The sequence below is a fragment of the Scophthalmus maximus genome, chromosome 22 (assembly GCF_022379125.1).
Source record: "Scophthalmus maximus strain ysfricsl-2021 chromosome 22, ASM2237912v1, whole genome shotgun sequence".
In the NCBI taxonomy this organism is placed as follows: domain Eukaryota; kingdom Metazoa; phylum Chordata; class Actinopteri; order Pleuronectiformes; family Scophthalmidae; genus Scophthalmus; species Scophthalmus maximus.
In genome coordinates this window covers 15,377,501-15,392,287 of record NC_061536.1, presented here as the reverse complement: position 1 = coordinate 15,392,287, position 14,787 = coordinate 15,377,501, and the positions used below count along the sequence as shown (strand labels likewise).

The 14,787-nt window shown below is 45.8% G+C and overlaps 1 protein-coding gene across 1 annotated transcript; it reads right to left on the bottom strand.

Annotated features, from left to right (window-relative positions):
• Nucleotides 1-1,955: 1,955 nt before the first annotated feature.
• On the bottom strand, nucleotides 1,956-13,611 carry si:ch211-264f5.6 (carcinoembryonic antigen-related cell adhesion molecule 1). Its single transcript, XM_035621284.2, has 10 exons — nucleotides 13,459-13,611; nucleotides 12,216-12,551; nucleotides 10,991-11,154; nucleotides 10,486-10,612; nucleotides 8,874-9,152; nucleotides 7,844-8,122; nucleotides 7,499-7,753; nucleotides 6,741-6,858; nucleotides 2,532-2,570; nucleotides 1,956-2,222 (listed from the first exon to the last, which is right to left on the bottom strand). Exons 1-9 carry the CDS (start codon nucleotides 13,505-13,507, stop codon nucleotides 2,552-2,554), a joined length of 1,626 nt encoding a protein of 541 aa, XP_035477177.1. The 5' UTR covers nucleotides 13,508-13,611; the 3' UTR covers nucleotides 1,956-2,222; nucleotides 2,532-2,551.
• Between the last annotated feature and the right edge of the window lie 1,176 nt (nucleotides 13,612-14,787).

Genomic DNA, 14,787 nt, shown 5'->3' with positions numbered 1-14,787 from the left:
CAGGTTACTCAGAACATATGTCGTGTGAATTATTATTGTTTAGTTTAAAGCAAACGCCCAAACTTTCCCTCCAAACCTCAGAGAACTTCCCGCCCTTTTCTTCCTCTTTTGTTTCCTTTCTTCTTCACCTCGCCGACGCGTCTCTGCACGTTCACCTTCGTCTCAACGTTTCTCTGCTCGACGGCGACGAACATTTAAACAAAGTGAAGAAGAGAAACGCAGAGATGAAGAAAACCACAGCACAAGCTTAAAGATCAGGAAGAGACGCAGAGTCATTGATCAAATATGTTTGTTTCGGACTGCGCTCGTGCTGCATTCAAGACGCGTCGTCTTTTTAAAACGTCTGTTCTGCAGGTTCACTTTTCTTTTAAACATCTATAATATAAATAACACGTCATTAGAAAAAAATGTACCTTTAAGTCATGTTTCTTATTTACTTACTCCCATTTTAAAGATGTATCTCAATAAATACTATTATTATTATTGATCGTGTTATACTGATATTAAGGCATCTTGACAAGGCCACAGTCTAAAAATCTTCGTTGGTGTGTTTTGAGGTTGAAGCTGTGGGAGAGTTTCTATTGGACATCGTGACACAGAAATGTTGAAGAAAGAAGGATGTACGGGACGAGGACGATGTGCAATTAAAGTTTTTCACAAACTTCAGTAAAAAAATTAGGTGAATTAGAAACTGAACAGATCAGTGAGCACCGAAAAAAAGTGAGGTATCATGGATCAACTCCACCCCCCTGGTACACACAGGGAGTCAAATCAAACCACCTGCCCTGAACGTCTCCCTCACTCTGTGTGTGTGTGTGTGTGTGTGTGTGTGTGTGGGTGTGTGTGTGGGTGTGCGTGTGCGTGTGGGTGTGTGCGTGTGTGTGTGATCTCCTCAAGTTTCCAGTAAGATGAAAAGAGTCACTCATCATCAGCATCAGTCATCAGCTTCTGAGAAAACGTCTCCTGAACCATACGACGTGGGGGAGGAGGAGATAGAAGTAGAGAGGAGGAGGAAGAGAGAGGAGGACAGATGAGGAGAGAGGGGGAGGAGGAGGAGATAGAAGTAGAGAGGGGGAGGAGGAGATAGAAGTAGAGAGGAGGAGGAAGAGAGAGGAGGACAGATGAGGAGAGAGGGGGAGGAGGAGATAGAAGTAGAGAGGAGGAGAGAGGAGGACAGATGAGGAGAGAGGGGGAGGAGGAGGAGATAGAAGTAGAGAGGAGGAGAGAGGAGGACAGATGAGGAGAGAGGGGGAGGAGGAGGAGATAGAAGTAGAGAGGGGGAGGAGGAGATAGAAGTAGAGAGGAGGAGGAAGAGAGAGGAGGACAGATGAGGAGAGAGGGGGAGGAGGAGATAGAAGTAGAGAGGAGGAGAGAGGAGGACAGATGAGGAGAGAGGGGGAGGAGGAGGAGATAGAAGTAGAGAGGGGGAGGAGGAGATAGAAGTAGAGAGGAGGAGGAAGAGAGAGGAGGACAGATGAGGAGAGAGGGGGAGGAGGAGATAGAAGTAGAGAGGAGGAGAGAGGAGGACAGATGAGGAGAGAGGGGGAGGAGGAGGAGATAGAAGTAGAGAGGGGGAGGAGGAGATAGAAGTAGAGAGGAGGAGGAGGAGAGAGGAGGACAGATGAGGAGAGAGGGGGAGGAGGAGGAGGAGATAGAAGTAGAGAGGGGGAGGAGGAGAGAGGAGGACAGATGAGGAGAGAGGGGGAGGAGGAAGAGGAGATAGAAGTAGAGAGGGGGAGGAGGAGAGAGGAGGACAGATGAGGAGAGAGGGGGAGGAGGAGGAGGAGATAGAAGTAGAGAGGGGGAGGAGGAGAGAGGAGGACAGATGAGGAGAGAGGGGGAGGAGGAAGAGGAGATAGAAGTAGAGAGGGGGAGGAGGAGAGAGGAGGACAGATGAGGAGAGAGGGGGAGGAGGAGGAGGAGATAGAAGTAGAGAGGGGGAGGAGGAGGAGGAGGAGATAGAAGTAGGGAGGAGGAGGAGCGAGGAAGAAGAGGAGAGAGGGGGAGGACAGAGGAGTAGGAGAGAAGATGACGAGAGGGGGGAGGAGGAGAGAGGAAGAGAAGGAGGAGAGACGAGGAGGTGATGATCCAAACACTGTCCGATTCATCATTTAAATGAGGTTCCCTCTGAGAGAGAGAGAGAGAGAATAGGTGACGCCCCTCCCGGCTGCACAGATGGATCATGGGAAACCAAATGGTTGAATGTTTGGGGGCAGCATCTCCTGAAGAAAGATAAGAAAATGTCACAGAGATGAAAGTGACTGATTTCAATTTGTTAGTCCCCCCCTCACACACACACATGCACACACACTTTAACTCACACACGCACACACACGTACACACACACACACGTACACACACACACACACACACACAGACACACACTTGAACTCAGGCACGCACACAAACACACACACACACACACACACAAACACACATATACACACTTGAACACACACGCACGCGTGCACTAAAACACACATGAACACACACACACACACACACACGCACACACACACATGAACACGTACCATCAGTCTGCAGGACGACGTTAATACGGAGACTCGACCCTGAAACACAGAAACATGAGAATCATCACACGTGAACAAACACATGAAACACGTTTTAATAAACCAGCTGATTATAGGAAGTTCTCAAAGTTCCCACGCTGCATGTGACAGTGAAGCTCACCCTGTGTGGTGAAGGAAGTCAGGACAAGAGAGAGGATGACAGACGCATCACTGACAGAGAGAAGGAAGTCCGGACGACAGACGCATCACTGACAGAGAGAAGGAAGACAGGACGACAGACGCATCACTGACAGAGAGAAGGAAGACAGGACGACAGACGCATCACTGACAGAGAGAAGGAAGACAGGACGACAGACGCATCACTGACAGAGAGGAGGAAGACAGGACGACAGACGCATCACTGACAGAGAGAAGGAAGTCCGGATGACAGACGCATCACTGACAGAGAGAAGGAAGACGGGACGACAGACGCATCACTGACAGAGAGAAGGAAGAAGGGGCGACAGACGCATCACTGACAGAGAGAAGGAAGGCGGGACGACAGACGCATCACTGACAGAGAGAAGGAAGACAAGACAACAGCCGCATCACTGACAGAGAGAAGGAAGACGGGACGACAGACGCATCACTGACAGAGAGAAGGAAGTCCGGACGACAGACGCATCACTGACAGAGAGAAGGAAGAAGGGACGACAGACGCATCACTGACAGAGAGAAGGAAGAAGGGATGACAGACGCATCACTGACAGAGAGAAGGAAGTTGCAACGACAGACGCATCACTGACAGAGAGAAGGAAGTCGGGACGAGAAAACGCATCACTGACAGAGAGAAGGAAGAAGGGACGACAGACGCATCACTGACAGAGAGAATGAAGACAGGACGACAGACGCATCACTGACAGAGAGAAGGGAAGTCCGGACGACAGACGCATTACTGACAGAGAGAAGGAAGAAGGGACGACAGACGCATCACTGAGAGAGAGAAGGAAGTCCAGACGACAGACGCATCACTGACAGAGAGAAGGAAGAAGGGACGACAGACGCATCACTGAGAGAGAGAAGGAAGACAGGACGACAGACGCATCACTGACAGAGGGAAGGAAGACAGGACGACAGACGCATCACTGACACAGAGAAGGAAGACAGGACGACAGACGCATCAGTGAGAGAGAGAAGGAAGTCCGGACGACAGACGCATCACTGACAGAGAGAAGGAAGACAGGACGACAGACGCATCACTGACAGAGAGAAGGAAGACAGGACGACAGACGCATTACTGACAGAGAGAAGGAAGACAGGACGACAGATGCATTACTGACAGAGAGAAGGAAGACAGGACGACAGATGCATTACTGACAGAGTGAAGGAAGACAGGACGACAGACGCATCACTGACAGAGAGAAGGAAGACAGGACGACAGACGCATCACTGACAGAGAGAAGGAAGACAGGACGACAGACGCATTACTGACAGAGAGAAGGAAGACAGGACGACAGATGCATTACTGACAGAGTGAAGGAAGACAGGACGACAGACACATTACTGACAGAGAGAAGGAAGACAGGACGACAGACACATTACTGACAGAGAGAAGGAAGACAGGACGACAGATGCATCACTGACAGAGAGTTCCAGAGAAGAAGAAGAAACACAGACGTGAGCTAAAGACGAGTTCAGACTTGACAGTGACATTCCTGAGACGCGCCCTCGTCAGAGAGAAAAGAAACTCCGCCCCTCAGGAAACAGCACGTGTTCATGAAACACTTCAACAGGTTCAACGCTCACAAAACATCTCTTGTTCGAATCCACAACACCGGAAATCACTGAGTTTAGATTTACACAAACACTTTTAAATCTCTTTTTTCCTTTTCCAGAGAAAATCCCTATGTTCAGTTCATCACAGAAATTATGTGACACAGAAACAGATCAGTAAAAAAACTAGTTCCACCTAAACTGCAGCTGAAGTCACACCCTGTTCTGACCTGCAGCTAAGCTAAGCTAAGCTAACATGAAGCTAACAATATACCAACAATATTCCAACAGTAAGACTAAATTAAACTAACGTAAGGCAAATAGTGTTATCTGAGCTCTGACTTGATCTACTCTGAGATGGGAAACTAGGTTAAAGACATCACCAATGGAGCTACGATACTACGAGTCACCATGGCAACGGAGGAGTAAACAAGGTCCTCCTACATCACGTTAGAGTTGGAGATACGACTTTGTGCTTATGGAGAAAATAAGATCATTCTGAGAAAGAGGAGCATCACAGCTGATGATGAGTCAGTGACGGTCTGAATAAAATGATACATTGATGTAAAACATTGTGATATGAGATGATGGTGTAATGGCTGGTGATGCTGTCCGCTGAACAGGAGACCGGAGTTGCTCACGTCTGACAATGTGCGATGTAATTTCATTATTATTAATATAGTTTCAGTTCCTCAGAGACTTCTGGTAACTGTTTGTACTTCTGGTCAAACAGGTCAGTCATGATGAACCAAAATAAAATAAATTAAAAGTTAGAATATCTCAACGTGTCACAGCGGCGACATCTGAACCATGTTCATGAACCAGTTCACCTGAGAACCGGAGTCAAACTCACACACACACACGCACACCCCTCCCCCACGCACCACAGAGGGGGCGGAGTCTCAGAGAGTGAAGGAATGCTCTGTTTTCAAATACCAGAGAGAGACAGACTGAAGCCTGAGACACAAGGCCACATACAACCAGGGTGTGTGTGTGTGTGTGTGTGTGTGTGTGTGTGTGTGTGTGTGTGTGTGTTATTGTACCTGAAGAAAACCAGTTTCAGTTGGTGTGATGAGATCATTTTTCTTTAAGGTTCAGTTTGTAAATGAAAACTTTCTCTAGAAGCTTCAACATCAGATTCAGAGTTTGTTCTTGGTTTGATCAGAACACAACCAACACACTTGAAAACATACGTCACATGACCAATCAAGAGTAAACAGGAAGTAGAAGTCTCCTCTGCAGTTGGTTGCTTTAGGCTCAGATACACGACATGGTTTCCACAGTGGTCAGATCTCTGTACCGTTCACATGACGGTACAAGACGTTCTGTCTTGTAATCACAGACTTCCAGTCTTGTGCTGTTCACACTACGTGACTCATCAGCGACCGGGTCACACACTACACGATCCTTCACCAAGACAAATGTCTCCAAATCAGGTTTTTCATGAAAACATGGGACACCGGAAAAAGATGCGTGAAACAGGAAGTGTTTGGCACTTTCACGATGGACGTCAAAAAGAAACTGTTCAATATATTGCAGGATGCTCTTATGTTGACAGGTCCGAAACAGGAAGTAGTTTGAGCGGATGTGTGTGTGTTGTGTGGAGAGAGAAATAACTTGATGTGTTAATATGTGGTTCCGCATTAAAGCAGCTCGAGGTTACGCTCATCATCTGTATCAGTGAAAACACACAACACAACAGAAACAAGCCCCACATTTAGTCTGCGCAATGATTGTTTCAGAAACATGGAAAAGTCAGAGAATATGTGTGAAGAGTGTTGTTGTGTTGTTGGCTTCGTCCTTAGATTAATTTGATTTAAAACGTTTAAGCTTTCAAGTCGGATTTCTGTCACTGGAGTCAAACAGGACTCGGAGGCGTCGTCGTGACCGTGACTGAGTCCACAACGAGCGCCAGGATCCAGTTATCAGGCAAACTCAACAACAACTACGACAACTCTGAGGAGACGAATGTTAATCATCATGTCAATGTGACAGTTTCTGTTGAAAGGTGTGTGTGTGTGTGTGTGTATTAGTTTAGTTTAACACAGATTACAAAATGTGTGTGTGAGAGACAAGAAAGGAGGTTTAGGGATCTAACTTCCCTAAACCTTCATGACCTTCAAACTTTATCGAAGGTCATGAAGTGGCTCAGATTCACAGAAATTGACAGATATGCTACGTACACACACACACACATTCACACACACACACACACACACACACACACACACACACACACACACACACACACACAGTAAACCGCAGCAAAGTAAATAAAAAAAGCCAGGAATGTGATAGGGCATTGTTTCAGACAAAAGTCCTGGTGATGACATCATCACTGCGTCAGGGTTAGGGTTATTCTTTCTTTCATAAATCTAAATAATGAAATGTGTGTGTATGTTAATAACAGCTGAATGAATAAAAACAGAGTGACAGTGAACGCATCGCGGCACTTACGGAACTTTCTGTCGACAGTAGACGATCAAACCGATGGCGGCGGCGAGAGCGACTAGGACAGCGATGATGATTCCAGCGATGGCGCCGTCTGAGAGACCTTCGTCCAACGCTCCCTCCTCTGCACAAACATCACATGATCAAAACTTTATTCCACTGATGCATTCAATGACACCGGGACAGAATCAGTCACCACACGTTTGGTTTCTGAGAGTTTCTGCAGAACTTTATGATGTCACACTGACCTTTAACCCTGCGCATATAAAGTGTCATCACTTCACCTTTGTCATAATAAGCAGGTGAATTAATGAGCTGTGACCAAAGTATGTTTAATGAGGTAAAAATGACCTTTGACCCTTGACCTACAGACCCTCAAGGTCAGTTCACGAGGAAGAGGACAGACGCCGACACGGACACATGAAGAAGAAACAATAACTGTCGGGGTCAGAGGTCGGGAGGCTCATCCTAATGCTAACTGAATGCTAACACTAGCATTGAACAGATACATCACGTCTACCACTAAGAGAACAAAAAGTTTGAGGATAAAATCTCTTGACGACAGATTAATAATATGAATAATGTTTTGATACTGAATACTGAAATAGTGGTGCTTTAGCTTAGCATGCTAACATTAGCATCACATTGACATACAAGTTAACAGCTACTGGATCTTCACCTAACACAAAGTGTGTTAGCATGCTAACACACTTTGTTTCTTCTGACCTATGAGGAAGACGAAGATGATTCACTGATAGTCTCACCTTTGACGGACAGCTTGTGGCTGTACGTGGCGGTCTTGCCGGTGATGGCGTTGTGCGCCTCACACGTGTACATTCCGGTGTTCTTGTAAACGGCCGTCTTGATGGTGTACTGCGCCGTTTTCTCAGGGGTCACTGTGCCGTTAAACTTCCAGGTGAAGTTGGCAGGCGGGACCGAAGACGCTGAGCAAGTGAGCTTGACTGGGTCGTTCACCTCGACGGCCTCTTCGCCCACGACCACAGCTGGTTCAGGACCGACTGGACACAGAGCGGCAATGACAGAGTTGGTTATGTGACATCACGTAAAACAGTCACACGTTCACGTCTGTTTACAAATCAAACGCTCACAGTTGACCACCATGTTGAAGGAGGCGTGGTCAGTGTTGATGGGGTTGGCGAGCTGGCACGTGTACTGTCCGCCATCCTCCTTCTGCAGCGGGTCGATCTTAATGGAGCTCTGGTCGGCGGAGAACACCAGGCGGGAGCTGGCGGACACGGGTTTGCCGTCTTTCAACCAGGTTCGGGTCTTCACGGTGCCGGCCGTCGCCTGGCAGCTCAGGTTGACTGTGCTGTTGCCAGCGATGAGCGTCACGTCCGGGCCGATGATTCTGGTGCCGGAGACGGCGTCTGACGAACAGATGAAAAACAATCAAACAAAAACTATAATCCATAATCTGATAAATCATGTCGAGGAGTTTTAATCTGAAATAACATGAAGAAGAAAAACAAATATTATCTCAGCCACGACCCTCAATGAAACAAACACACACACACACACACACACACACACACACACACACACACAGAGACACACACACACACACACACACAGACAAACACACACACACACACAGACACTCTCTCTCTCCTCCTTCTCTCTTATCATCCAGAAAGAAAAAAACAGAAACTCCTTAGGGCAAAATGTGAGACCATCGTCTAACTCAGCAGGTTTCTTTCTCACACACACACACACACACACACACACACACACACACACACACACACGCACACACACACACACACACACACACAGTCCCAGCAGGAATCAAACCGGTTTCAGTCAGTTTGTTTTCAGCCTCCTACTGAAGTTATTTTATGGATAATGATTATTTATTATAAGTCATCATTTATTATCATTAAAGATTATATATAAATGATTGGGGATTATTGAAGCATTAAACAATTGATTTGATTGTCGAACTTTCTGAATGTGAAACTGTTTCTGTTTTTAACAAATTAAGTTTTTCTTTGTACCTGCAGAATGTGGGTGACTGACGACACCTTCAATGAGTGTGGTCACTTTCAGATACGACTGACGAGTCTGAAAACATGGCGTCTGTTACGAGTATTTCCCAGAAGGCTCGGCAACAGTACTCACCCATCACAGCGAAGGAAACCGCCAGAGAGGAGACGCTGCGCTGCGTCTTGGTGTTCTTCGCCCTGCATGTGTATTCTTCCACCTGGTTCCCTGATCCCAGTTTCTGGATCATCTCCAGAGTGAGGACGGGTCCAGACGCCTCAAACGCCGTCTGGTTCCGGAACCAGACGAAGGTGGCGGCCGGACTGGAGGAGGCGGAGCAAGAGAGACTGAAGTTGGAGCCAGATCTGATGAACTGAGGCGAGTTTGGAGGAGAGAGGACGACTTTGTCTGGTCCGTCTGTGGAGGAAGAGACACAGAGACTGTATATAAAGACAATCAGCGACTGTATATTAATATGATCAGCGACTGTATATAAAGACAATCATCGACAGTATATAAAGACGATCACTGACTATATATAAAGATGATCACTGACTGTATATGAAGACGATCACTGACTGTATATAAGGACGATCACTGACTGTATATCAAGACGATCACTGACTGTATATAAAGACGATCAGCGACTGTATATAAAGACGATCACTGACTGTATATCAAGACGATCACTGACTGTATATAAAGACGATCAGCGACTGTATATAAAGACGATCACTGACTGTATATCAAGACGATCACTGACTGTATATAAAGACGATCAGTGACTGTATATAAAGACGATCACTGACAGTATATAAAGACGATCAGTGACTGTATTTAAAGACGATCACTGACTGTATATAAAGACGATCAGTGACTGTATATGAAGACGATCACTGACTGTATATGAAGACGATCACTGACTGTATATAAAGACGTTCTGCGACTGTATATAAAGACGATCACTGACTGTATATGAAGACGATCAGAGACTGTATATAAAGACGATCACTGACTGTATATAAAGACGATCACTGACAGTATATAAAGACGATCAGTGACTGTATATAAAGACGATCACTGACTGTATATAAAGACGATCACTGACTGTATATAAAGACGATCACTGACTGTATATAAAGACGATCAGTGACTGTATATGAAGACGATCACTGACTGTATATAAAGACGATCAGTGACTGTATATAAAGACGATCAGAGACTGTATATAAAGACGATCACTGACTGTATATAAAGACGATCAGTGACTGTATATAAAGACGATCAGAGACTGTATATAAAGACGATCACTGACAGTATGTAAAGACGATCAGAGACTGTATATAAAGACGTTCTACGACTGTATATAAGGACGGTTGTGTGTGAGTCTAATCTTCAGCTGGTGATTAATCAATAACCAGGTGAAGCCGTGGTCCAGTGGTTTCAGTGGAGGTGCAGCGGCTGAGTAAACAGAGGGGGTGTGTCCTGCAAACACACACTCCACCTGGAAACACACCTGACATTAAGGAATGTGACCAGAGCATGAAGCTCCGACCAGCAGAACCAGTCCACCTGTTCAGGTGTGAGTAAGACAAAGTCAACTATCAACTGTCAAACTGCAGTGAGACTGTCTGAAGCCACACCCAGACACTCAGGCTCCGCCCACACTTGTCTAGTCGAGCGTTTTACATCCATGACACAACTATTCTCCTTCACTTCCTGTATGGGAGGAGTCACCAGGCAGACTTACAGTGAACAGTGAGGTTGAAGGGTGCGCTGGTCTCTTTCTCCAGTTTGTTAGCAGCTGTGCAGGTGATGGGACCAATCAGATCTGACCTGAGAACAGCTGAGACGGTCAGTGTGCTGGACGTCTCCTCCTGTGACATCATCCAACGGACAGACAGTCAGTCATCGCAAACACACACGTCACATTGCAATCTGTGATGCCACACATCTGTGATGTCAGCACAGCAGTTTACAGTAAAAATATGACTTCAGTCAAAGTACAGTAATGAACTGTGTTAATATCACTTCAAAACAACTTGATTCTTTTCTGTGACACATTTCATGATTTGGATCTTTTTCAGTATACAAACATTAAACAGTTGAACTGACTCAAGTATTTTTTGATAAAAAATTGATTCGGTGGATTCAATTTTAATATTTTTGATGAACTTCCCAGTATCGTCACGACAACATTGAACCTTTTCTAAGCATCACGTTCAGTTTCCACGGTGAGTTTTAAAAACACTGACATCTTTAAGCGTGAGCCGTTTGCCGTCGGCCTTGATGGGGGCGGAGTCGTTCTTCCAGGTGAAGGTGAGGAAGGAGCCCTGAGCCGAGCAGGTGAGCGTCACGGTGCTGTTGTGTTCCACGGCCTCTGGCAGGTCGGACCTGACAACCACGTCAGACACCGGCTCTGCAGAGATGACACAACACTTACATTTCATTTTTAACGCAGTCAGTGGACGTGACATGAATCCTTCATGTTCCAGGTTCTTAAACCAACATCCTGGTACTTTAACTCCTGTACAACACTGTCAGCTGCGTGAATACATCACCCTTCACTCATCCTGTCATCCAATCAGAAAGCTCTCTGGAGATTTTACCTCCTCCTCCTCGAGACGTGCGGGCTTCGTTCTAGTTCTGGTTCTGATTCTGGACCTGATCTGGAGCTAAACCAACTTACGAGCGCCCCTTCAAGAGGTGACAGGGACCTTGACCTTTGACCTAGATAATTGGATCAGGTCATCGTTGTGAAGAAACACTGTCAACCGTCCTGAGACTCATAACGTTTCAATTCTCATATTTAAATATCATCTGGAAAGCTCAGTCGTGTAAACTTAAAAAGTGTGTTTCTACAGTTCATGTGTGTGTGTGTGTGTGTGTGTGTGTGTGTGTGTGTGTGTGTGTGTGTTTGTGTGTTGTAACATGTAAAATCTTGTCTCTGAACTCACTCGACACGTTCCGAACATTTTTGAGATGATCAACAGCTGCTGGGGCCCATACACACACACACACACACACACACACACACACACACACACACACAGGCACACACACACACACACACACACACACAGACACACACACAAACACACACACACACACACACACAGGCACACACACACACACACACACAGGCACAGACACACACACACACACACACAGGCACACACACACACACACACATACATGAACACGTGTGTGTGTGTGTGTAGATTCTGCAGGCTGTGACGTCACCGCTCAATGTAGACAAGGAAAAGACTATAGTCCTAGCATGGTGTGGTTGCTAAGCAACGCATAAAGGGCCTACTTCAGAATGATACCTGCACTACACGGTTACAGGTGTGGCTCGCGCTGTACAGTTTCAGGGTGACGTCATGAACTCACTGTTGTTCTGGATTAGATTGAAACATCCGAATATAAAAGCAGAAGCAGTTTATGAATCGGATGCAGCTGATCCACATCTGGACTCACTCAGGACTCGCAGTTTAATCTCAGCAGTCTTCGTGACTCCTTTGGTGGACACAATGGTGAAGCTGTAGTCCCCGGTGTCCTCCGACTTCAGTGACGTCAAGCTCAGGTAACCGTTGGTCGCGTTCACCGACACCCGCCCCTCATAGTCCGGGTTGACAGTCAGCCCCGACGTCGCTCCCAGGGTGGCGACGGAAACCGGCTCGCTGCCGCCGTTGAAGCTCCAGATCATGAAGGAGTAGTCAGGCTTCTCATGAAACAGGGTCGCCAGAACCAGGTCCCGGCCCAGAACCGCGTCCACCGGGCCGTCGGGCAGGATGTCCTGCCCCGCGCAGCATCCTGGGGAAAAAAGATACCAATAGTTACCAATCAAGTTTTAAAGTTACAAATCAATTTATAGATAAAGTTATAAGCAAAGTTACAAATCAAGTTATAGATAAAGTTACAAATCAAGTTATAGGTAAAGTTACAAATCAAGTTATAGATAAAGTTATAAGCAAAGTTACAAATCAAGTTAAAGATAAAGTTACAAATCAAGTTATAGGTAAAGTTACAAATCAAGTCATAGGTAAAGTTACAAATCAAGTCATAGGTAAAGTTACAAATCAAGTCATAGATAAAGTTACAAATCAAGTTATAGATAAAGTCAAGTCAAGTCAAGTCAATTTTATTTCTATAGCGCATTTACAGATGGCTGAGCCGCACCAAAGTTATTCACAAGAAAGTGCTTAAGTGCAATAAACACAGAATAATACAATAGGTAAAGTAAAGCAAAAAAGAAAAAAGAAATTTAAAAGGTAACCAGGGAACACTATGCACTGGAACTTAAAAAAAGGAGACACTAATCGAAGGCTAGTGAGTGAGTTACAAATCAAGTTAAAGATAAAGTTATAAATCAAGTTATAAAGTTACAAATCAAGTCATAGATAAAGTTACAAATCAAGTTATAGATAAAGTTACAAATCAAGTTATAAAGTTACAAATCAAGTTATAGATGAAGTTATATATAAAGTTATAGATTAAGTTAGAAGTAAAGTCTTCAGTTTACTGCGCTCTTCTTCACAGGAAATAGATTGTAAAAACAAACTACAGTCAGGGTTAGGGGGTTGATGAAATATGTTGTCACCGATCACACACAGAAACATAATACACATAATAAACATGAAGAAGAAGAATCTGTTCTCAACGATCACACACAGAAACATAATACACATAATAAACATGAAGAAGAAGAATCTGTTCTTACCGATCACACACAGAAAAAGCAGAAGAGATTCACAGCGGAGAAAATCCATCCGGACGATTCAATGTTCCAACAGACACAGAAGAGAAAAGGCGGCAGAACCTGCTTTAACAGGGACACACCCAGACAAGGTGGACACACACACACACACACACACACACACACACACACACACACACACACACACACACACACACACACACACACACACACACACACACACACACACACACACACACACACACACACACACACGCGCGCACACACACACACACACACACACACACACGCGCACACACACGTCATTGGTGTGACGTGTGAACCCTCCTGTTCTTTTGTTTGGATGACTCCTGAACTTCTCAGTAGTTCAGTTCAATCAAGACGCTGCTGCCTCCCTGTGGACATCTGAGGAAGTGAGGGTTCATTCTGTGGCTCAGTGAAAGGCTGCATTCCATTTGTCACATTTGTTTAGGAGGAATTAACCCGTCAGTGTTTCCTCAGCACCCGAAAATGATCACATTGTGTAAGTGTTTAGGAAAGGAGCTTCAATGCTTCCTTTCCTATCTCCTTTAGCATAGGGTACACTGGAGTTTCCTATGTGAGGAAAGGAAACAGACCCACAATGCATTGCGATTAAGTCTGAAGTAGAAGTAGAAGAGTATGAATATGAGGGTGTGTATCATTTGTTCATGTGTCAGTTTGTCTGAAGAGTCAAACAGACTTTGATCCAGTTTGAAGTCACATTTTTACAACACACTTTTTAGATCTTGGTGGTTTTTGACTTTTTCACCCCTTAAAGACTCGACCCTCAAGGACCCGACCCTCAAAGACTCGACCCTCAAGGACCCGACCCTCAAAGACTCGACCCTCAAAGACTCGACCCTCGAGGACTCGACCCTCAAAGACTCGTCTCTCAAGGACCCAACCCTCAAAGACTCGACCCTCAAAGACTCGTCTCTCAAGGACCCAACCCTCAAAGACTCGACCCTCAAAGACTCGACCCTCAAGGACTCGACCCTCAAAGACTCGACCCTCAAGGACCCAACCCTCAAAGACTCGACCCTCGAGGACTCGACCCTCAAAGACTCGACCCTCGAGGACTCGACCCTCAAAGACTCGACCCTCGAAGACTCGACCCTCGAGGACTCGACCCTCAAAGACTCGACCCTCGAAGACTCGACCCTCGAGGACTCGACCCTCAAAGACTCGACCCTCAAAGACTCGACCCTCAAAGACTCGACCCTCAAGGACCCAACCCTCAAAGACTCGACCCTCGAGGACTCGACCCTCAAAGACTCGACCCTCGAAGACTCGACCCTCGAGGACTCGACC